General features: G+C 43.9%; 1 protein-coding gene across 4 annotated transcripts in view; it reads left to right on the top strand.

Moving 5' to 3' along the window:
• GRIA4 (glutamate ionotropic receptor AMPA type subunit 4) overlaps positions 1-25,983 on the top strand; it is a 404,982-nt gene that overhangs the window by 109,803 nt on the left and 269,196 nt on the right. For all 4 annotated transcript variants that reach the window (XM_090030033.1, XM_090030061.1, XM_090030041.1 and 1 more), the window contains exon 3: positions 21,180-21,419. In XM_090030033.1, coding sequence (XP_089886159.1) covers positions 21,180-21,419 — 240 coding nt within the window. The remainder of the gene's footprint in view (positions 1-21,179; positions 21,420-25,983) is intronic.

Here is a 25,983-nt window from a genome sequence, read left to right as displayed (position 1 = left end):
ATATGGAAAGCCCCAAATGATTCTAAGATGTGAGGAAGTACAAAAAGCAGGGAGGAACTCTGAATGGTAAAAAGGCATCAAAAGAAATTAGGAATATTATTAAGAAAACAACAAAATGAGTTCAACTTGGAAAACTGCAACCTCCACCCATACTTATTAGAAGGGATAAATATGGAGAACAAAAATGTTGGAAAATGGTGAGGTGTCATAGCTCAAAGCAGTAGAACATGAGTTCGCAAGGTGTAGCAGCCAAAACAGTGCAGTTTGAGCCAGGTATAAGGTACCCAGGGATGAAAAGGCAAGGGATATTTGTCAGTGCAAAGCACATGGAATATGGGATTTGGTTCTGATTGTGGCATTACAATAGAAAAGTAACAAATTGGATGGAATTCTCAGAAGAATGTCCAGTGTTAGGGAAAAATCATATACTGACTTTAAGAAATAAAGGTTATAATCCAGCAAGGTGGATTTCTTTGGATACTTAATTTCAAGTATATTTGCTCATATTGAAACAAGTCTCTGAACTAACCAGGACCCTAAGGGTCTACAGGTATTTAAAGGGGCTAAACAGCAAGACAAGAGGAATTAATATGTTATTTACTGTGTTATAAGTGGGAGTACTCAAGTGAATATAAATGAATGAGAATTTAGGCTAAATATTAGGGATTCTTTTCTGAAAGAATATTTTATTAAACAGTAGTAGAAGGGAGAAAATTGATCAGCATTCTGCTATTCACAACCATCATAGTATTCAGTTAGACAAAGCAATAATATACAGCAATAAACAATCTTGCATTGGCCAGGAGAGTAGCTGAAGGACCTAATAAACTGGCGTGCAGAGTCACCAACTGGGAAGGACAAAATAAAGTCTTAGATAAAGGTCACTTTGCATTCTTTCTTTCATGAAATATATAAACTCCATGCAGCAGAGAAAGGGTTAACAGGGGCTGAGGAAATTACAATTCTGTAGCAACCAGTCACTTAGCCAATTAGGATTCAGGCATAAATAGGATAAAATGAAGGGCCTAGGAACTCGGAATAAGACTCTGCTGTCAAGGAGTATTTTATGTCTTAGGCTGCATATGGACAATTAGGGAGGTTAGATTGGGTTACAAATGGCCACCTGATATAACTTTTCCTACCCCACTGGCATCAGAAATCCAAATATAACATTGAAATGAATGCTTACCAAGATAATGAGTCCATGGGCCGAGTGAACGTCACTCAAGGATTACTGAAGATTTTCCTCAGCTTATAAATTGAGGTAGTACTCATCACTTTTTAAGAGGAACCATTGTCTTTAGTTACATCTTGGTCCTATTGAAGTAAAGGGGAGTGTTGCCATTAATTTATTTGAACTAGTCCTTTATGCAGGGCCAGCTCACAATTTTTTGGAGTCCCTTGCAAGATACGGTTTTGCTACCCCTGATCCGTTGAAAAATTGAAACTGTGGTTAGTTGAGGTGTAAACTAACTGAAATAAAATAGTCAAGGCCATGCACAGTGCTACAGGGAGCTTGGGGGACGGGGAGTATATGCTGGGGACACTTGGGTTCCCTCGCCGGGGCCAGGGCCGGGGCCGGGGCTGGAGCCAGGCCCGGGGCCAGAGTGGGAGCGGAGCCAGGAACTTCACCCCAACTCAGCCGGAAAGGGGCTCCCTACCTGTATTTTAAACATGGCACAGGCAGCGGGGGGTGATCAGGCTTGGCTGCAGGCTGCCTGCGGCTGCAGGTTCTGCAGGATAGGATAGGTGGACCCTGCCTTTGTGCTTGGTGTAGTTTGTGTTTGACTTTTTTAATGCTTTGTCAAAATCTGAACCTGCAAGAAGAAAGTTACTAGTAGACAAGGCTTTGAGAAATCCATCATTGTTGAGTTTTTGCTTGGTCATGGGAGTCTACATCCATGTTACAGATTCCATTGGAAGCTTCATAGAGTTTGACAAATGCTAAGAGTAAGATCCCCATAAAGATTTAGTCCTTTGCTAGAAGTTTTCAATAATTAAATAGTAGTTGTTAGATACACACAATGAGCGCCATAGAAAAAATGTAACACATGACTGAAAGGAGGGTAGTGTATAACTGTGTGAGAAGAACTTAACAGAAGGCTTTTTACAAAGTATGTGGACCACAGTGGGTAATTTCAATTGATTCCAATATACTTTGGATCAGAGTTTTCACCACCTCATCCCATATTGTGAAAGCAGAATTTGCCCCTTAAAATAGATGAACAGTTCTTCACCCATCTGATCACTCCTTTGTCTACACAGGCTCTGGGACCCTTCTTTTTCTGTTCCTCCAGAGAACCTTTGGTATAAGCTTTTAAAACTTTTTTTTCCCACTGTAATCTAGTTTGTTTGATATACAACATAATTACTGACAATGGTCAGATTGATTTTACCAGAAAAAACCTATACAAAGAAGTTTGTCTAATTTGATTTTTATTTCTATTACAGGAAATGTATTCTAAGATTCGGCTATTGTTTCAAGAATTGATTTTGAATAGAAATAGTCTTCTAGAGATAATTCACAAGAATTGTTTCTGGAAACTTAATTATTAATTAAAATATGTAACAAGTTTGTAGCTTGCCTTGCAATATGTTCCCACATCTGCACTTTTGTAAACAAAACTGCACTTTCCAAATTACCATGTTATCTAGCATACTAAATTGGGGTTTTCATTGTTCCTAGGAGAGTATGTTTAAATGAGCTGATAAGTCATTCACAGAATGCTAGATGTTGATAACATTAAAAGTATTGCTACAAGTTGCATTTAAAAGCTGGTTGTATGAAGTTTTGAAACTTAAAGTTTTTATGTCTTCTGTTCCTCTAAAGCCTTAAATGTATGCTGAGCTTTATACACTAGAGTAGTCCCTTTGAGCAGTGTGTGACAATTTAGGAAGTGTTTGTAGGATTGAGGCTTTTACTGCAGTGGTATAAAGCATAGTTCACAGCATCATGTCTCACTTTTATTTATATCACAGTGGTACCTATGAGTAGCAGTTCAGAATAGTGCCTCATGCTTTTTTCTGTACAAGCAAGAAAGAGTGGTCTCTGCTCCGAGTTGCTTCTGGTTCAAATAGATGAGACAATCAGGCCACATTTGCAAGAACATAGACATTTGATTCCTTGGGGACAACTAGCAGTGGGACACCTTGTGCCACTGATTGTTGTCACTGGGCAATGCCTGTGCCACGTGCCCTCTGGCATGTGACAGGTTACCCTGGGTGGGGAAGGGGAGTCTGGGGCCAGCACTGGGTTATCCCAAACAGACAGACCTGGGGTCCTGAATGTGTGGCATGTGGTGCCACAGACATGTCACATACTTCACGGCCATGCTCATCTGGATGTGGCCTCAGAATTCTGGTTTAAAAAGGCAGAGAGTTAAAGTGACTTGCTCACACAAACTCAGTTTGTGGCACAGGTTTGGGGAGAAGGGGAAGGGTAGATTCTAGTTGGTTCTGACTGCATTGGATCTATCTTCGTGTAGGTATGTGATAGGAGAGTAGTATTTTTTTTATCAGCCCAATATCCATGCATCAGTACAGAAGATTTATTTCCCACCTTGAAGAGTTTGGGATCTAAAAGACAAAGGGTAAGAGAAAAGGGATTTGATATGGACACGGCCAGGCATTTATTGTATTATTCGCACTCACATATATACAACATGGAATTCATTTTAAAACATTAGAAGTCCTTACATCCTGTCTTTTCATCTGTTGCATTCTCTCATTCTCAAGGCTTTTCCTAATAGAGTTGTAAGGTTTTCATCTACCCATTTTATGTGACACTATCTTCTTTGTTATGATCCTATCCGTCTTCTTACATCAGCTATTTAATTGATTAAGGTACCTCATTAAATCAGTCCTAACACAGTGGCTATTTTTTATTATACCAGTATAATTTAGTAGAGCATTAGTTCTCTCAAACCCAGCCCAATCCCTACCTGTTGCAAACTCAAACCCAGCCCAATCCCCAGAGCAATCCCTACCTGTTGCAAACTCAAAGTAAAAAAGGGAGGATTCTATCTGAGGTGGATTTCACTTGGTGCATTTGTATGCTGGCACTTCACAGTTCACACATCTGACACCAGAAGCATAAATGATATGTTCTAAAAGAACCTATTCAGTGGGATGGAGGGATGTGCTGAACAAAGGCAGAAAGGTTAGACAAGAGTAAATGCATGTTTATATGTTCTGTGAGAAATTGACCTAGATTTATTCACAAACTTTAATGAGAACTTTAATATTGAAACAGTTATGGAAATAGTATTTTAATGATTTTTTTCTCTTCCCAAATCAGAGTTTCCATGGGTAGACTAATAAAACATATTGGGAGCAGGGACACTTGTTTAGTGTGACAACCTAAATAAGTATCCCTTCCTTGCTGGGACTGGCTTATTGATCACATATCTTTTTGTGAGTGGACCTTTTTCAGAACTTATTTTGTTCCTTAAGTTAGGGAAATGTCCACTCTTTGCCAAACAAGGCTTGCATGACTGTAATATAAGGTTTGTTTTAAAGTCTCTTCTCTCCTAAAATGGGGGCACTCAGGTAGCACAGTGATGTGGAAGCTCTATAAGCCTCACATCTTTTGCAGTCTGTCACTGCAGTATGATTTTACTATGATATTTTGTGGTAGTGCAGCAAACTACTATGGTAATTTAAAAAATCTTAGTATAGTTGATGTTTATCTTACTGGCAATCATGGTGTATGTATGTTTTTACTGCCTCTTTGGATTGCGCTAGAGATGACTGAAGGAAGCGACTTTGAGTGCATCTACACAAGATGCTAACTGCGCACTAACCTAATTCTTCTGTTCAGTAGCGTGCAAGGCAAAAACCATACTAATACGCAGTAGGCTACTGCACAGTTAGTATCTCTCAAAAGCCATGCGCTGGGGCTACTGAGCAGTACCACCAGTTACAGCACATTCATTTTGTACTTAGTTATACAGGTACTAACCTTAATGTGCAGTAACTACAGTGCATTAATAGATTCATAGATGCTAAGGTTGGAAGGGACCTCAACAGATCATCGAGTACGACCCCCTGCCTAGACAGGAAAGTGTGCTGGGATCAGATGACCCCAGTCAGATGCCTATCCAACCTTCTCTTAATGTAGGGGAGAATGCCACCTTCCTTGGAAGCCTGTTCCAAATTTTGGCCACCCTTACCATGAAGAAGTTTTTCCTAATGTCCAGCCTAAATCTGCTCTCTCTGTTTGTGACTATTGTTCCTTGTTATCCCAAAAGATACCCTGGTGAACAGAAAAGATCATCTCTCAGCCTTCTCTTGTGGAAGCTGAAGAGGTCCAGGTCCCTCAGTCTCTCCTCACAGGGCTTCTCCTGCAAGCCCCTAACCACACGAGTGGCCCTCATCTGGACCCTCTTGAGTCTATCAGCTTCCTTCTTGAAGTGCAGCATCCAAACCGGGACACAGAACTCCAACTGCAGTCTGATCAGTGCCACATAGGGCATGTCCACACATGCGATCATGTGTGTTTGCAGCAGTAAAAATAGAAGCCGTGCAAATTTGAGCCAGGGCTTTTTTCCTTAGTGCACGTGCTCGGACATGCACTTTGGTGTGGAGCAAATTGTGCCACTTGGGGCAAAAATAACCCTGCCTGGATCCTCCCAGATTTGCAGCCAGTGGGAGCTAGAGCCTAGGGCCAGTACCTGTGCTATCCCCAGCAGTATAAAAAGTTGTCCTGTCCTGGTCCCATCCATACAAAAAGCTGCCCTGGTAAGCAGCTTGGGGCTACTCACTCTCTGGAGCTTCTGGAGCCCAGCCAATTAATACCTGGGGATACTACCCCTTGTGCCAGCTGGACTGCTGCAGCAGCATCCCAAATCCATTTTTTAAAATACTTCAAAATCCGTGTTCTTCCATAATTAAAAGAGAAAACCACTCTACACACACACATGCGCGCGCGCTTGCACACACACACACATATCTATCTATCCAGAAGGAGAGACAGTGATAAGCTGGGCAATGCTTTATTGGTATATTTACCATGTTAAAGCAATTTGGAAGCCTATCAGTGTCTCTCATCATGAAAAAATACATTCTAAATGTCTATATGTGTTGATGTGTGCTTTTGGTTTTCTTCATACATGATGGGTGTGTGATGGGGGGATGTGGTGTTTGTAGAAAGAGGGTGAGAAGGGGTGTGGGTGCCCAGCCCATGCTGACAGGAGAAAGGGTGTGGGGGAAGGCGGGTGGATGGATGTGGAGGGATGTGGGTTGGTCTGTGGGGCAGTTTCTAAGGGCACTGTGGGTGTGGGGGACCTTGTGTGGGGCTGCTCAGGAGGGGTGGGTCCCCTGGCCCCCATGTGGTGCAGTCACCCCCAGCACATGGAGTGCCCCCCTGCCCAGGGTCCCAGCTCCCCCCTGGAGGGCCACAGCCCCTCTCCCCCACAGGGTCCCAGCCTCCCTGCCCAGGACCCGTAACTAACTTTTAACAGCAGCAGTGGGGGGATCTTGTGCTGAGCCCAGCCTGGTTCTGCCAGCCCTGGGCCCATTCTGCAGCCTAGCTGGGCTGGTCTTGTGGCAGTGCGGCATGTGGGGACCATGTGCCAGGCCCAGCTGGGCCCTGGGGCCCCTCTGCAGCCCAGCTGGGCTGGGCCCAGGTCCCTGAGGCTTGCTAGTCCGGCTTTGCACCAGAGCAGGTCACACGACTCTGGGTGGTGCACTCAGGAACCATGCCTCCCAGAGCCCTGTGACCCACTCTGGTGCAAAGCTGGACTAGTGAGCTATATGGGGCTGGGCCAGGTCCTCACTTCCCCCACAGACACAGTAGGCAGAGGTGGGAGTTGGACCTGGTGCCTGGCCCATGCTGACAGGACCCAGAGTGGCATGCTGTTCCCGCATGCTGTGCTGGGTTCTGCGGCAGCCAGGCCCTTACTATAGCTGTAGAACCTGGCCCAGTGCACAGGGACCATACAGAGCCAAGCTGGGTCCCTCTGGCCCTGGGGCTACAAGCAGCCCCAGGGCCAGCAGGACCCAGCTTGGCTCAGCTCCATGCAGTCTCCATGTGCCAGGCCAAGCCAGGGAACATGAGCCACCTGGGGCCAGCATGGTCTGTGCATGCTGGCCTGGGTCAGAGAGCATGAGCCACCCAGGGACCGCACAGCTCATGCTGCCTGGCCTGGCCTGGCACACAGGGACCATGCAGAGCCAAACTGTGTCATGCCAGCCCCATATGGCTTGTGTTCCCTGGCCCAGCCTGGCGCGCAGGGACCAGGGGGCATGAGCAGCCCCAGGGCCAGCGGGACCCAGCTCAGCTTTGCATGGTCACTGTGCACCAGGCTGGGTCCTGCAGCTATAGGAAGGGTCTGGTTGTAGCAAGGCCCAGCACAGCATGCAGGAACTACACATCGTGCCGGCTCCTTTCAGCACGGGCTTGGCCCCAGGGCCGGCTCCCGCCTCTTCCACCTGTGCCCATGGGGGGGTGAGAACCTGGGCAAGCCCCATGTGGCTCACTAGTCCGGCCTTACACCGGAGTGGGTCACAGGGCTCTGGGAGGTGCGGCTCCTGTGCATGCCTCCCAGAGCCATGAGACCTGCTCTGGTGCCAAGCTGGACTAGCAAGCCTCAGGGATCTGGGCCAGATCCTTCTCCCTCCTCCCCCACCACTCTCCATTTCCCTCCCCCCTGCAACTTACCTTGGACAGTTCCGGGGGCAGCAGGAATACAAAAGAGATGCTCTGGCCAAAACCAGAGCATCTCTTTTGGAGGACTGGCTCTGGGCATGGTCTTGAACCGTGCCTTGCTCCACTCTATTGTGGGGTGTGTTTTTTTTAGACCCCTGGATATTTTTTTGTTCCCGCACGTGCCTGTTGCCCCACCTCAAACGGGTTTGAGGTGGAGCAACAATCACGTGTGCGCTTATCTAGATGCACCCATAGAGGGGAAGTAACACCTCCTTGGAACTATTTTTTGTACATCTGCTGATGCATGATAAAGTGTGGATAGCTTTGCTGATGATTTCGTCACACTGACGACTCATGTTCATCTTGAAGTCCACTATGACTCCGAGATCCCTTTCTGTTTCTGTGCTGCTGAGAGAGTCACTTCCCAGCCAGTAGGTGTGCTGGATATTTTTGCACCCTAGGTGCAGCACTCTGCACTTGTCCTTGCTGTACTGCATCCTATTGTATACTGCCCACTTTTCTAACCTGTCCAGGTCTGTCTGCAATCATTATCTACCCTCTGGAGTGTGCACTTCACCACACAATTTAGTATCATCTGCAAACTTGGACAGAGTACACTTCACACCCACATCCAAGTCACTGATGAAGATATTGCAAAGTGCAGGTCCAAGGACCAAACTCTGCAGGACCCCACTACCCACTTCTTTCCAGGTTGATACTGACCCATCTACTACCACTCTCTGGGTGTGACTGCTAAACCAATTTGCTACCCACTGGACCATGTAAACATCTATGTCACAGCCTCTTAATTTATTTATGAGACTGGGATGAGATAGCATATCAAAGGTCTTGCTAAAATCCAAGAAAATGTCATTCACCTCTACTCCTGTGTCTAAGCATTTTATGACCCTGTCATAAAACGAAACCAGATTGGTCAGGCATGATCTACCTGCTAGAAATCCATGCTGGTTTCCCTGCTGCATTATTTTTCCCACTGGACTCCCACAAATATGATCCTTCATAATCTTTTCAAAGACCTTTCAAAGGATGTAGGTGAGACTGACTGGCCTATAAATAATTTGACCTTCCATCCTCCCCTTCTTGAAAATAGGGACCACATTGGCCCTTTTCCAGTCCTCCGGGACTTGATCCGAGCACCACGAGTGCTCAAACAGCCATACCAGTGGTTCTGCTTTGACACTGGCCAATTCCTTCAGTACTCTCAGATGAAGTTCCTCTGAGCCTGCTGGCTTGAACACATCCAGTCCATCCAAGTGACTCTGCACCAAGTCAGCAGTGACAGTTGGTGGGCTGGTGTCCCTCTGATGTCCATCTTAGAACACATTAGGAGACTTATCTTGAGCCCTGTTCAGAAACACCAAAGCAAAACACTCATTGAATAGTTCAACTTTGTCCTCCCTGTCTATCACTAATTGCTTCTTCTTTTTCAGTAGGGGTCCTATGCTGCCCTGTGCCCTCCTTTACTCCCTGCATACCTAAAAAAAAGACTTTTTGTTGTCTTTAATTTGTGTTGCCAGCCTCAGCTCTATAGTTGCTTTGGCTTTTCTAACTACTTCCCTGCAAGTGCAGGCCTAGTAGGTATACTCCTGCTTGGTAGCTGCCACCTGCTTCCACCGCCTATACGCCTTCCTTTTTGCCTTTAGTCTCCCCTGGATTTCCATGTTTAGCCAAGGAAGTTTTTTGGCTCTTTTCCCCTTTATCCCTTTTACTGGGATAGTCTCCCTCTTTGCCAGAGGATTGCTTCCTTTAGAAAATACCACCCTTCTTGGACTCCCATTTCACTAGTATTCTTATCCTGCAGTGCTTCATTGACTAGACTCCTAAGCACACTGAAGTCAGCTTTCCTAAAGTCAGGCACTTCCACCCTACTAGTTATCTTACCCACCCTACACCATATGGTGAGTTTAATTGATTGATGGTAACTGTCCCTACCAGGTCTTCCCCACATAGCCAACACCAGGTCCAGTAAGGCATTCCCCCTAGCAGGACCATATACCTCCTGCATTAGGTGAAGGTTCTGCATGCAGATTAAGAACCTACGTGAATGGTTGGATTTGGCTGACTGCTCCTCCCAGCAAATGTCAGGGTAGTTTAGGTCCCCCATGACAATGACATCCCTAGACTGTACAGCCTCTGAGAGCTGCCTCAAGAATTCCAAGTCTATCTTGTCCTCTTGTTGTGGTGGTCTGTAGCAGACCCCCACCAGCAAGTCGCTTTCCCGTTGACCTCCATGTGTCCTAACCCACAATGCCTCAACTTTCTCATCCTCTGATCCCATTTTGATCAGGGTAGATGTATAATGCTCCTTTACTTAGAGAGCAGCCCAACCCCCTTTCCTCCCTACTCTATCCCTTCTGTACATCCTGTAGCCCTCGGTGTGTACCTCCCAGTCATGGGTAGGGTCCCACCAGGTTTCTGTTAGCCCCACTAAATCAAAGTTATTATCTACAAGCAGAAGTATGAGTTCTTCATGCTTGTTCCCTAATCTCCTAGCAATAGTATAGAGGCACTTGTGCCCTCTGAATGGTGCCTTTGGTCCCCCCCATTCTGATGCCCAAAGGGCCCCTTGGTTCTTACCTGGGTTGTACCGTCACATGTCTCACAGTTTGTAGGTTCTAGACTCTCCTCATCCCCCATCATACTTAGTTCAAAGCCCGACGTAGGAGGTCAGCCAACTTGTAAGAAACAAGGCTCTTACTTTTTGCAGAGATGAAGCCCATTGCGTCCTAGGAGGTCCCTTACATGGAAGTGCAGGTCATGGTCTAGGAAGCCAAAACCCATACGACAGTACCAACTCCGGAGCCATGGGTTAACTTCTTTGACACAGGTGATGTGATGCCTACTGCAACTGCTGACCAGGAGGATTGACAAGAAGACCCATGTGTGCCCCTGTCTTCCTAAGCCTGGTCCCCAGAGACCTATTGTCACTCATTATATGGTCTGGACTACTCCTGGCCACATCATTTATTCCCACATGGATGAGGACCATGGGATAGTTGTCAGAGGGCTGGATGAGGTCAAGAATTCTTACCGTGATGTCCCTGATCCGGGTTCCGGGCAGGCAGCAGACATCATGCCATGGGATCTGAATGACAGATGGGTCTCTCTGTTCCTCTCAGCAAGGAGTCACCCACAATGATGACACGACAACAAAAGCTTGTGTCAAGGACTGACTTTCAATAGATTGCAGCAAGGTAGCTACTCTGCTACATACGAAACCGTGACCCAGAATCAGGTCATCTAGAAATGATTTGGCACCAGGTTGCCCATGAATATGCAGTGCACTGCAGGTGAGAGGCAACTCCTTTCTGACCACTTTCTGGTCCTGCCATGAATGGCTCTGCACACCAGGGCCTGCCCGACAGGCAGGGGATGGCCAGCTATTTGGGGCTAACAGAGGATCCTCAGTGATTTGGGATCGTTACATTTAGTGGGGATTCTGACTTAGAGGCATTCAGCCATAAAGAATGTGTAGACAAGCTCTCCTTTCTTCAAATGTTTTCCAGCTTGTGCCTGACCTGTTAGTCTACATGACCATTTTTCTTAGTGTGTTTACACACATTGTCTGAACATTTGCTCTCATGAGCTTTTGCAGTAGTCAGGCTCCACGATAATTCAGCAGAATAACATATCAACAAACAAGCTGCACAACATTTCCGGTTTCTTCTAAATTTGTTATTCCAGGCAAAACTGAGAGCATAAAAGTAGCAACCAAAAAGGAAAATAAAACAACATAAAGATGGCACTACCTCCCACACATACATAATCTCACTGAAGATCGTGAGTGTATAATGGTCCAGATTCTTCATTCATATTCTGCTTTCTTTACATGTACTTAAATGCTCCTCTACACATTCAGAATGCCTTGAAAGGAGCCTAGCATACATGATACTCAGACTTTTTATTTCAAAGCAGCATTTTAGGACTTGGATAGATGACACATTTATACCAGTGTAATTTGCATTGGTATTGTATACCACTGGGCATGGCTACATTAGACATTTACCGTACAGTTAACTGCTCCATAAACATCTCAGAGTCTACACATACACCCCATTAGGGCACACAAAACTAATAAACTCTGCAGCAAGGTAGGACTTACAAATACAAGACCTACCCTGTTGCAGAGTCTTTTCATAGACACTGACCCAGCTGGCTGGGATGCAAGGTATTTCCATGCCAGGACTGCCTTCTAGCTAGCCCTGCAATGAGGCAACCTTGTGCCTCAGCCAGGTGCTCCTCAGCAGACTGAGCCCAGTTGAAGCAGGAAGAAGGCAGGGTAAATATAAAGCTTTATGGACTAACTAAATAATGTATGTATATATATAGAGAGAGAGAGGGGAGAGAGGGAGAGTACAAGCTTTTGTGAATGTGTGTATATACACACACACACACATATATACACACACACACATTCACAAAAGCTTGTGCACGCTCTCTCTCTCTATCTAGAATATAGATATACCTTGCAGAATACCACTATCTATCTATATAGATAGATAGATATAGATAGATAGATAGATATAGAAATATAGATAAATAATTTAGTTAATCTACACAGCTTTATATCTACCCTGCCTTCTTCCTCTGTCTATTTCATCCTGGGACCACTGTTTACTCAAGACAAGTAGACTGTTATTTAGTCCTTTTCCACCTAGCGGTGTTATAATACCATTTTCTATTTGCAGCTAATCTGGGATAGCAACATAGCTGTCTGTTCCATATTGTAGTGTAATTTACAGTGAGTGCATCTACATGTGCCATTAAGAACTTATTATTTTGCAGTTTATTGTTTCTGGGCATTTGTACACATGCTTGCACTGCAGTGTGGGCACTTTTAAAAACTCCCGAGATATAGATGTAGCTATAGATATAGATGTGTGTGTGTGTGTGTGTGTGTAGTATGGGAGAATTTTTAGGATCACAGCCACTTGGGTAGCTAACAGTTGGTATAAGTAAGATTTAGGTTAATATTTATAAGCCAACCACCTGTGATAGCTCCCTTTCACAGGTGGAGTGGGAATCTGGCTTAACTTTCATTGAAGTGTACTTACAAAGGCAAAATTAAAGATTAAAACAGTGAAAGGATGTATCTATATAGTAAATATGGGATGAAATAAAATAGAACAATAGGAAAAATTTGGGGAATGCAGACAATACACTTAACCAAAAGTAGGGTGGATATCAAACAATATTGTTGAAACAGAGTAATGATTCAACAGTAGTCAACAGGTCCAAAACAATCTGTTGAAAAATCAGTGAACAGTCCAAGAAGTCAGAAAAAACAGAATAAGTGGGACATAAGAAGCAGGCAGGAGTGAGCCGTTACTTACTCTCTCTCCACGAGAGTCACCAGCTTCTCTCCACTCAGCTGTGTACTACTGTTGTCACTAGCAATAAGCACCTGAAGATCTTCATGAGATGCACACAAGATTCACCTTGCAGAATACCACACAATAAGCCACATAGAAATCTCTTCACATACATACTCCCACAAATTCTCCTCACACATACGCCAACACCCACGCACACGAACACCTCAGGTGCAGTTTAAACAAGCTCCAGTCATGCCACTTCTCATCAACCAATCCTTTGTGGAAAAGCCTGTTACTTCATTTCAATCAAATATCTACCAATCGCCTCACTTGGCTGTTTCTTCCACTTGATACATTTAGCTGTCACTCAACCTCAGTCGCTCACCTTTACCTCAGACATTCTCATATCTTTTCCACCATACACTCTGCACCAATCAGCCATGCCCAGACTGTGAAAGTAGGACAGCCGGTTAAAAGTTAAACTTCTACAAGCTTCTATGATAACTACAGTTGAGAATGCTCTATGGACTGCCACTATGACATAGTTAACCATAGTTAACCGCAACATAAATTTCTCATACTACATGTATATATATGTAGGATGGCAGATTCTTTGGGTGTGAAAGAATTTCCCATAAATATATGTACAATATAGCTATATACTATATAAGTATATATATCTGTGTTTGTATCTCTCTGTGTGTGTAGTAGCGGTAGTAGTAGTGTACTTTTTTCTTTGCTTTGCTTTGCTTTTTTGTCTTAAGTTCCCATTAGTCAGGCAATGTTATATAATAAATCAGGCTATTAAAAAAGTAAATACTTAACCCATACTCAAGTTCCACTGCTACCATGTTATGGCTTGCTTAAGGCACATTGATCTCTGATTCTGATCCACTGTAGATCTAGGGCTAGGATTCAGAGGGTGCATCTACATGAGACACTTAACTGGACATTAACATAGTTTACTGCAAAGTAAGCATTCGCATCTACATGTGCACATGGAATTAGGAAGGTTTACTGAGTAGTAACCAAGTAAATTTTCTACCTGCAAATGCAAGTAGCAGATTTACTTGAGATTAGTAATGGTGCTAGCACTTGTGTAGATCCCTGGCAAGGAGCAAAATCTGCTCCTAGTTGGCCATCCACTGGTGCGGGGAGATAGCTCTCTGCCCCCAAGCTGCCTGCTTCTGGGCTGGGCTCTGCCACCAAAGCCCAGGTGGGGGTTATATTCCCCTGCTAGCAAAAGGGAACTCCAAACCCCCTATTCCAAGATTGTGATTGGAGAGTAAGGGCTGGGAGATCCTTGTCTCCCGGTGACAGCTCTTCAACTGTGGGGCTGGTGCTGGAGATAATGGTCTCCCAGCACAGGCCACATGGTTGCAAAGCAGGCTGTGAAAGCTCCCTGCTGGTGGGGGCAGGGTAGCCTGTTCGATGCCCAGCTCCACAAGGGCAGAGCTGGAGGGGGGAACATACTTGTTCTTCGCTGAGCTCCACATTCACAGAGCTAAGCAGGAAACAAGATCCCCAATTTGTACCTCCTTGAGCTCCACACTTCTGGAGCTGGGTGGAGAACAACCTTGCCAGCCTGTTCTCTCCCCCACCCCCAAGCTCTGTGCCCATGGACCAGGCCCAGCCTGTTCCACCCTAGCTCTGGGCTTGTGGAGCTGAGCAGGAAACAAGTCCCCCAGCCTGGTGTGCAGGGAGGGGTCTAGGAGCTGTCCTGATCAGGATCAGGCTCCAGCCCCATGCCCCATGTCCTATGTCCGATCAAAGCATAGGGCTTGAAAAGAGCTGCAGGGGTGAGATAAATCACAGCCCCCTGCCCCAATCCATTGGTGGGGCAGCTAGTAGTGATCCGCCCTTGCCCCTCGCCTGCAGCTTCGAAGCCCCCTGATTCTGTGAGCCAGGGCCAGGAGCTCTCTGCTGCTGGGGCAGGGACACATTACACCCACCCCAGTAACAGGCAACACCCCACAGCTAAGAGACAGCTATCTCCTGGCCCAGCACTCCTTGCCAGCCTCTGGGCTATCACCCAGGGGGAGCCTAGAGCTCCCCCAGATAGTGGCAAAGGGCTATTGCAGGGCTGCAGGAAACTTGGTGCAAAGAGCAGCAAATCTGCTTCTTAATCCCCACATGTGTAGATGCCTGCCCAAAAGCACTTACTCCAAAGTAGCTTACACCTCAGTAATCTTAGGTCAAATCAGATGCATGTGTAGATGTTCCTAGAGATACTTAAACACATTGGAGGATTGGAACAAAAGAAATCTCCTGAGGTTCAATGAGGACAAGTACAAAGTCCTGCACTTAGGACAGAACAATCCCATGTACCGGTATAGGCTGGGAATTGATTAGCTAACTAGCAGCTCTGCAAAAAAGGACCTCGGCGTTACAGTGGATGAGAAGCTGAAGAGGAGTCAACAGTATGACCTTGTTGCCAAGAAGGCTACCGGTATCCTGGGCTGCATTAGCAGAAGTGTTGCCAATGGATTGAGGGATATGATTCTTCCTCTCTATTCAGCACATCTGAAGTATTGAGTCCAGTTTTTTGCTCCCCACTACAGAAAGGATGGGGGGAAATTGGAGAGAGTCCAGTGGAAGGCAGTAAAAATGGTTAGGGGCTGGGGAACATGAGGAAAGACTGATGCAACTGGGCTTATTTAGTCTGCAGAAGAGAAGACTGAGGGGGTTTTAATAGCAACCTTCAACTACTGATGGTTGGTTACAAAGAGGATGGGGATAGACAGTTGTCAGTGGTGGCAGATGATAGAACAAGGAGCAGTGGTCTCAAATTGCAACAGTGGAAGTTTAGGTTAGATCAGGAATGGATGAGCAGTTATTTGAGCCTGGGGGCTACATAGGGAGTTTTGATGAGTTGTCACAGGCTGGGTCAATGCTCTCTCCCCAGCTACTGCAACAACTTACCAAAAATTCCCATGTGGGATAGGTCCATGGGCAGGTGGGGAGAGGTGTTTGGGCAGGTGAGATTAGAAACTCAAGGACAGGATCATGGGGAGGGGTCACAGGGTGTTACAGCACAGGGCTGCAGCCAGGGGCAGATCCACAACCCACTCTCTGCACATCCCTGCCCTGTGGAGGGGAGTGTAGGGTTTGGGGGGGGGCATTGTGGGAGGATGTATCAGCATGTGTGTATGGTGAGGAGATGCTTGAGTACTAGGTCTTGGGAGCCAGCCAGAGGTGAGGAAATAGAGAAGGGAGCAGGAACAACAGGGCTTGCTTGATCAGTATAGTCTGAGCCCATCCCTGTGGCACCCCACATAGGGCAGAGCCCCACGCAAAGCAGCCTGTGCTGAATTCCAGCCAGTGCCCACTGGCCAAGCCCTGAAAGCATGCAAAGCTTACCAGTGGAGCTGCTCCCAATGCAACTGCAATCACCCAGGTGCTGTTCAGCTCACCTCATTTCCAGCGGTAGTTCCTATTCCTGCTGCATCACTCCTGGCAGAAAGAAAACTTCAGCCAGGTGGCCCCTGCTTTAAAGCAAAGAGCTCTGGCTTGAGCTCCTGGATGCCTTCCACACACTCCGCCTTTTACCCAGCCCTAGGACCTGCACCACAGTGTGCGTGAGTGGGCACTCATGGGACCCTGAGGCATTGCAGCACCCTAGTTGAGACCCCTGCTTTAGAATTTTGGGTTTGGCCATTATTTGGTGGGCTCTTTCCAGCCTACATGCCATATTTTGCCTACCCCTGGGTTAGATATTAGGAAAGAGAAGGGTAGCAAAGCACTGGAACAGGTGACCCAGAGAGGTAGTGGAATCTCCATCCTTGGAAGTCTTAAAGACCTGGCTAGACAAAGCATTGGCTGGGGTGCTCTACTTGGGATGGTCCTGCTTTAAGCAGGTGGTTGAACTAGATGTCTCCCTGAGGTCCCTTCCAACCCTACTTTTCTAAAATTCTATAATTCCTTATCTGGCACTACCATACAGACGAGGCTGAATCTGGAATAGAACTAATTTACCATTCTTCAAGAATTCATGTCTGTTAAGAGAAGTATCTGTAAATCTCAAACTTTTCAGAGTCCGGGCACCCCTCCACCACTTATTTGAATGAGGACACTGTTGGTGGTGTCTCAGCTTACCTCGGTGGTTTGTAACTAGGTGTTATTGGTAAAATCCAAATAAAATTTTCCCATGTAGCTGCTGTACAGCTAGCCCAGGAAGGGCTGTGGCACATGATTAGGGGTCTGATCAGCCGAAATGAGATAGGGGCTGCCTCTTGCCCTTGTCTAGCCTATCCTACACTCCTTCCAAAACAGCTGGGGGGTTAAACTGGGAAGGCCTACAGCTCAGTTAGCCTGTCTTAGGCTGATCACAGCCATAATGCAGCAGGAATGTGCACCAGAAAATTTTACCCAGCCCTAGGACCTGCACCACAGTGTGCGTGAGTGGGCACTCATGGGACCCTAAGGCATTGCAGCACCCTAGTTGAGACCCCTGCTTTAGAATTTTGGGTTTGGCCATTACTAGGTCTGTGTGTGATTTGGATTTGACTGATTTGGAGGACAGTGGATTTGTAGATTTAGATCATTATCCTGAATCAATTCAGCCAAATCGGTTTCGGAAGATTCAGCGCCGATTCAGAGCGATTCGGAGATTGGCGTAGACTATAATAGGGAATCACTGAAATAGCTATAACTTTGTCATTTTTTGGCTGATTCAAATAAAAATTGCAGGGTTGGTAGCCCCTTCTGAGAGCCAAGTTTCAAGGAGATAGGTGCAGGGGTTTTACTGCCAGGGAAAACAGCTTTCTTTTTAAAAAGTGTGGGGGGGGTGGGGGGAAACAAGAACAAGTATAAATTGAAATAAATGGATTGGATAGGGCTAAGTAGAGGGACTCTAGTTAGTAATCTATACCCAATCCTTTTCAAGAACAGAAGGTAGCAGGAGACTGACTAGGTAGGAAGCCAAGCCAGTCCAGTACCTTTCAAATGCTGTTACTCAGGCAGAAACACTCACAAAAGGCACAGAAAGCCTGCAGACAGAGATTTATATGCTGTTTCTACATCCTCCCCCTGAGCACTGTGATTGGAAGGGGACTCAGGGAAAGATCACAGTCACTAGCCAGCTACAGATGTCAGTCTTCCCCCCTTCCCTGCTCCCCCTCCCTCTTCTCAGTTTATGTTCCCCTGAAAGACTGCCTCCCAAATCTCCAAATCTTTTCTGAATCTTTTCTGAATCGATTTGGAGGCTCCACATTGATTCAGCGGTTCTTTTTCTTTTCCCATTTCAATTTGGATTTGGTAATTCAGCCTTCAAATCAGGTCGAATCTTCTCTGAATAAAATCACAGACCAAAGCTTCGCACACCCCTAGCCATTACATGGGTAATCATATTTTTTTATTTTGAGGCAGTATTCACTCATGCAGCAATCATACTAGCATAGCTATTAAGCAGGTTTAAAATCTATTTCATGGTATATTCAGAACAAATAATTTAAAAATACCTTGTATGTGTAGAGCAAAATATCTCTTAGATCAAATAATATCAGAAGTCTAATGTACAATAGCCCAAGTACAATGTGATCCAATGACACTAAACAATATGGTAGAAGTTATATGTCTAACTGAAATTTAAAAAGTAACAAGTTAAAATTTTCATTTTTTCTGTAAAGCTATTAGTAAGTCAGAATACAATGACTTGAAACAACCCATGTATATGATGATTATTATATAGTTGAATCGGTAGCATTAATCAGGCTCCAGCTGTGTGAGGTTGTGACACATGAGCGTAATTCAATATGTATTTTCAAGGGTGGTTTGTTTTTTTTTTAGTAAACTATTGAATTAGAAGAAATATGATGCCTTCCAATTTGCACTTCATCTTATGGAGAAGCAAATATAAGGACATTATTTAGTAAACATCATAGTCTGGGACCTAAAGATGTGGCTACATAAGTTTTCATATAATATTTTCCCGAGGCTTTAATAGCCACGTGTTTTTATTGAACTTAGATTTGTAGTAGATGAATGGTAAATTATTTTGGAAAATGAGAAAGGATTTGGATAATGGAGTGGGGTACTTTTAGTGAAAGAAAATATAAATTCCTGTTACGTCATGTCAAGTCATGTCATGTCATAGCTAGGATTTGACATCCATTTTTTTCTGAAGAGGAATTTGAATTTCAGTTCCACTGAATAGGACACTCCATATTTTGACACTGATTTCTTGTGAAGTTGTTAGTATCGATGTAAAATCCCACCATGGTTATTTGATAGTACAATTAAGCCACTTTGCATTGGTGAAAAACAATATATGGCGTACAAGAGAATGGTGAGTCAGGCACAATATTTTTCCAGGTGTTCAGTATAATACACACTTCATCTTCATTAGCCTGATATCGTGGGTGTAATATTCCACATAAAGCAACTTGGGTTCAAAGAGCTTTCTACAACTATGGTTCAATGCAGATAGACTGCAATGCATTAATAAACTGCAGAAGTATAAGATATCAAATATTCACATCTTACATTTTTTGCTCATACACACCAAACATAATAAGAACTACATGGGCACAGAGTGGTCCAGATAATTACCTGCTGACTATACACAGGCAATGCTGCTCTAGTACAATGCAGACAGTTTGTAGATCATGAAATACAAAGACTGTTAATATAGGTTTCACAAGCTAGCCTAAGAGGTGGTACCTCAAGTAATTACCTTTTCAGCATGCATGTAAGAAACAGTGTGGGGATGGGAGGTATAGTGCAGAAGAAATACCCAAACATATACTGCAGGGAAAGAAGAATTGCTCAGAAGAATTTTTCTGATTATTTGAGTTAGTCTAAGAAAAGATATCGGATACTGCAGGGAAATGTATTTGATGAAAAAATTGATTGTTACCTTTTCTAACTTCTGTGATTTTTGGAAGTATAAGTGTTAATGATTATGTATAGATTATAATACATTAGGGTTTTTAAGATGTAAGAGCAGGAAATTATTCATTTTGACTGTAATAAATTGCTAGTGAAATATGACAAACCAGAAAAAGCAGCTGCATGGCCTGTTTTTCATGTGCATGGATCCAAAATTTGTTACAGTCAATGAGACTCTTTATATTGGCTTCTGTGAGCCTTGCATTTGGCTCTGAGTTACCTCATAAATAGGTCAGAACTCAGAATGTTTTTGATTGCAATTTGTCTTCTTTTGATGATTGAATAGCATAGGTATAGGCAGGGCTGTCTGGCTCAGGGCCCTTTGGGCTGCATGTGGCCTGCAGGGGGTTAATTTGCAGTTCCAGGGCTCTTGCTTGGCTGCTGCTCCCCATTGCTGTGGCTGCAGCAACCACTAAAGGCCTGAGGCTCCCCCTCTCTCCTCTTGCTGCTCTCCCATGCCCGTCCCTGCAGCATGGTCCACAGCCCAGGGAAGGGAGTGGAGGGCTTGCACAACTGGCACTGTGCAGGGGGAGTATCTGCTCATGGCACTGTTTAGTACACCACAGCATAGGGGATAGTTCATTCATGGCTCTGCTCCATCAGTATAGCTGCAAGGGAAGGGAAGCATTTTTACTCAATGTAATATATGTGTGGCAGGGCAGATGCCCATATGGTATGTGGTCCAGCAATATGGATGCCATCCCCACCACCACCTCTTGATTGGCTGTGAGGACTACCTGTCATGTGGCTTCACCCCTCAAATCAATTGGCAGAGAGGGGCAGTGCTGCATGATGGACAGCCCTTGCCACCAATTAGCAGCAAGGAGTGAACCACGTAACAGGCAGCTCCCTGAAGCCAGTCAGTGTTGAGGGGCAGAGCCACTAAGGCCCCTTGGCCAATCAGAGGCATGGGGGGCTGCTGCACTCTGCCCACAAAATGGCTGCTTGACCCCAGGTTCTGCCCCCAAAATTGGGGTGGCAGCCTCCACAAATTAGATATGTCCCTAAACATAAGAGAATACAGATGGACTTTTCATTTGCAAAATGCTGATTTCTTATTTAAAACATATACACCATTTTAATTAGTACAAAAACAGAGATAAAATCTGTTCTCTTATTTTATAACAAATAAGGACCAAGAGGTTTGATGCCATTTTTTTGTTCCCAAACCAAATTTATATCAATATTCAAGTTGTAATACACAAGTGAAATAGAAACAAATAAATACAATTGGAATATAGACACTTGGGAATACAAATAAATTTTAAAGTCTCTTGTACTAATTTAATTATTTTGTTTTCTTTCAGTTTGTTCCCAGTACTCTAGAGGAGTTTTTGCCATTTTTGGACTATATGATAAGAGATCAGTGCATACTTTGACTTCCTTCTGCAGCGCCTTGCACATCTCCCTCATCACACCAAGCTTTCCCACAGAAGGTGAGAGCCAGTTTGTGCTGCAACTACGACCGTCTTTACGGGGAGCTCTCTTAAGTTTGCTGGATCATTATGAATGGAACCGTTTTGTCTTCCTATATGATACAGATCGGGGTAAGTGGCAAGCCAGCTTTTCTCATTCCTGAGTCCTTGACTGATTGTTGTAATACCCATGCATCTCAAATGCTTTGAGAATATAGTAAAATAAGGGCAGTGGGTTGAAATAGCCTTTTGCAGGGTGTCTCTGCACTTTAAGGAAGAATTCTTCCCTTTGTGGGTGTTTGGCACTAAAATGTGTCCACTATTGCATAATGCCCCATAGTGTCATAATACTCCATCTGAAATATGAAAAGGTGGTCATCAATGTTAATGTCATCAGGACACATAACGTTAGCAAGAATTAAAAATCAGAGCTTCTTTTTGGCCCTTGATTTTTCTCACCTGGTTTTGATTACAGTAGTAGTCGTATAAATACAGAATCACTCCATTTCTATCATAGGATCTACTGAAGTATAAACTGAGATCCTAGCCTGGTCTCTTTAGTGTCCATATTGTAAAAGGATCAGGTGGAGGGTTCATGCACAGTAACTACAGCCTGCTATTCAAGAAAAGAGAGTAAGGAACGTGGCTGTAAGAGAAGATCTCTATATAATACAGATCTACTGGACAGTAAGGTAACCTGGAAAGAGTACAAAGCAGCATGCGATGTCTTTCTCTTTTTCTTGTGCCTGCAAATAGCTACCACAATCTGCTATCTACTTAAAATATTCTGTAGTGTTTGAAAAATGTTACCTCTTCTAGCAGAGTCTTCCTATCGAAAAATTCTGAGATGCTCTGTTATATTCTTTAAGTGTGCACACTGTCCTTGGGCATGTCAGACTTACTGGTTGGTTGAGTAGGATTTCATCCTCCCCATATCCTCCCTTCATTTACTAGCAAAGCTCATCAACACTGGTTTCACTTATGGGACCAAGATCTGGACTTAATGATTAGGCTTTCATGAGAGAGGCAGGATTTTTCTCTTTATGTTAAGGATTTGCTTACAGAAGAAGATTGACTGGCATAACTATTATAGAATAATTATTCTGCTATAGCTATGTATATAGAGCTCCCCATGTGGACAATCTGTTCTGGAATAAAAGTGGCTTTATTTTTGTATAATTGCTCTGCTTTGGAAGTGGAGTAATTATACTAGAATGTAGCCACTTTTATTCTAAAATAGCGTTCACATGGGGACTTACAGCATCATAGTTGTGGCAGCATAATCATTCTATGCTGGTCCATTTTCTGAAATAGGTGCTAATTTGAGTGGATTCTGAGGACAACTATTTATTATGTGAAATGCCTGAAAGACATGGAGTTGGGCCAAAATTAATAAAACATTCAAGGATAGGAGTAATCATTTATTTGATTAAAAAGATCTGTTAAAAACTTTTTGCCTATTTGCATGTCTAACAAAGAGAAGTTTGAGGTCTATTGTTGAATCATTCAATTTATAAATCTTCCTGTTTTAAAATCTATTCCATGACCAAGCTGCAATAGCAAAGAATCTCAAGAAAAACAGCAATGACAGAAAAAGTGCAGCAGAATATCATTTAAAGACTTTGTGGGAAGGCAGAAGTCCACAACCTTTCTGATCAAAATTCATATTCTTAATTAGACGGAGACATCATTTTCAAGCATGCAATGTTACTCCAAGGGCAGTTTTGGAATATCATTTATAGCAATTATCCTTAAGCAACTGAGCTCAGCAACTTTATGTTCATCATTGTGTCTTTGATAAGGACATGAGATATTTGTCTGGTAGAAGCCTGGAACTATGGCATCGGATAGTCTTTTTGCATCTAAAGAGCAACTTTTGTTGTTGCTGAATTTAATAGTGGGGAAAAAAGAAAATGAATCTTGATTTTAGACATTCCAGTCAGCTGTAAAAACTATGGCTGCTAGAGCTGGCATATTCCACAGAAAATTTACGTTCACATTATTGCTAAAAAATGTTCATCCATGTTTTATAAGTATTTTATTGCTTAAAAGAAAAGCAATATAGCCACTGCATTCATACCCGTTAAAAGATATGTAAACTAATTGGGAAATGTTCAGAAAAAGAAGCTTAGAAAACATGACCTGTAAAAAAGGTTGAGATGATGGAAAATAAGATAGATGGTTGGGGGAGGTTAGTCATGTTCATGGCTGTTAAAAAGGGAGAAAATCAGTTGTTCCCTGTGCCCACGGAAGTTAGTATGAGAAATAATTGGCTTAAATTCTGGTAAAGGAGATTTAAGTTTGATATAAGAAAAAATATGAGGCATCCTGCTGCACCCTGGGCCATGCCAGTCCACAAGATTGGATACATGTCTGCACTGTTGGCAGTGGCAGCCATGGGGCTGCCAGTGCAGTGGCTGCCTTTTTGGGGCCACCGCAACTTAGCAACTAGGACTGGTGCCCCAGTGTTGTTGAGTTATAGTTAGTTGGCCAGGCAGGATTGGCAAGCATTGGTCTTAGTTTTAGCCCTATTCAGCATCTCTACTACTATTCTGAATGATTTTATAGACATCACATTAATTAAAATCACAAATGACACTTCAGCAAATTGGGAAGCATTGTAAGCAACCAGTAGGTCAGATGTAAACAGAACACAGGAATCTGGAGAGGCTAGAAACACCAAAAAGTCAATAATCTTGAAATCTACATGTGGAGAAAAATAACTGAAACAGTTACTCATTGGTAGGGACATGTAGTACTTGGAAAGCAGCAATGTTTAGTAAGATCCAGTGTTGCTAGTAAAACAGCAAATTGGAAAAGTACTTGTAATGCAATCTTTCAGCCAACAGAAAGGCATTGTGCCTTTGGCTTGGCTATTCAGTAATATAGTTCTTTTGTATGTAACACTAGTGAGCTTATTCTTAGAGTAATTTATTAGCTTTGTAAATTTTTCTTTTTTTTATTTTCTTTTTACTTACAAAAATTCTTGACGGAACTCAGACAAGACTAAGAAATTATTAAGGGTCTGGAGGGACAGGTAAATTAGGGAAGGGTGCCAATGCAGGAATTCCCATATTACTCCATCCTAATTTTGCATTTAATTTAGTATCTTAGGGGAGACAATTAGAAGGACTAGATTCCTTAGAAAAAGTTTCAGTTGCAGGGCATCCTGCACCAGCTTTACTCGGCTCTTCTGCTGACAAGCCCAACTTTCACAAGAGTGGGGTATGGATAGGACTGACTGGGAACTCAAACATGACAGAGTTGCCATTGAAGCATTCACTCTCAAAGTTCGTGTTAACTGATTAGAATCTTCCTGGGGAGATGGGTTCTGCCTCACTGTAGTCTCTCTTCACCCTACTGCAATATGGACTTTGGCTTTGAATAACAGCTAGAGGAGCTCTCAGAAAAAACACACTTTCAGAAGTTAGGAGGTATGGGGAGGGAAGAAGCCAGAGCTATGAAGGGGTGGAGTGTGACTTGGAGTAGAATAAAAGGTTCTGAAAAGGAGACAGTGATTGAGAGGAAACATGCAAGTTCAGAAGTAGCACATGTAAAGATATATCATGTAGACTTTTCAGTTCACTGCCACACCCATCTCATGCCACAGTGTCCAGAAGGACACTCTCACATTTAAAATAAATAGTATGTTTCTTGATGGATTAACATTGTATGGATTGAAAGTTGGATAGAAAATGAAAACTGCCATATTACCTCCCCCCTCACCTCTTAAATATTACAGCATAGTATCATAGTATTAGGATCAAAGGGGACCTAAACAGATCATCAAGTCCGACCTCCTGCCCTGGGCAGGAAAGGGTGCCAGGGTCATATCACCCCAGCCAAATATCTGTCCAGCCTCCTCTTGAAGACCCCCAACGTAGGAGAGAGTACCACCTCACTTGGGAGCCCATTCCAGAGCCTGGCAGGCCTAACAGTAAAGTAAAGCCTAAACCTTCTCTCTAACAATTAGTGTGCTGTTATTCCTAGTAATCCCGGGTGGTACCCAGGGGAACAGAGCCTCCCCCAATTCCCCCTGGTCCCCCTGGTGAGTTTGCAAATGGCCGTGAGATCCCTTCTCTCATGGAAGCTGAATAGGTTCAGGCCCTTTCGCCTCCCTTCATAGGGCCTACTTACAATGATATCAACATGGCAACTGAACACTGATTGACCAATTCAGAAAACAATGTAAATGATAGGCTCATACCTATGTCTTTTGATTCAACACAGAAGGCTTTTCACCCGCAAAATGAGACTGCCTAACCAAGCTATAATGAAACTTAACATTCCCATGTTAGAAAAAAACTTGCTTAGCTTGACAAAGATGCATCAGAACACCATGTTCCAGGATAGCAACACCATGCAAGACACTAATTGACAATGTATCCACTAAACGTTTCATTGCCACCATTGGTTCAACCAAATCACAGCCATTGTTCAGTAGGCATTAGAGACTTCAATAGCCATTACAGATGGCAAGCATGCAACTACAGTGATGCTTCAGGCAAACAACTCAGTGTGCCTCAAACTAAATAGGCACCTGCTGTTCAATCATAAGCAGCCAGGAAAATTTAATTTCACATGATCGAGAAAAGGCTATTTATTAGACTTCTACTTTGTATCCTATGACCAAAGCATACAGGTTCTGGTTGCAGAACAAACTGCCCTGAGTGGCTTACTGCATAACCAACACTGT

Source organism: Crocodylus siamensis, chromosome 1 (assembly GCF_052110815.1).
Source record: "Crocodylus siamensis isolate JL-2025a chromosome 1, ASM5211081v1, whole genome shotgun sequence".
Lineage (NCBI taxonomy): Eukaryota > Metazoa > Chordata > Crocodylia > Crocodylidae > Crocodylus > Crocodylus siamensis.
This window is presented reverse-complemented; position numbering and strand designations above follow the sequence as displayed.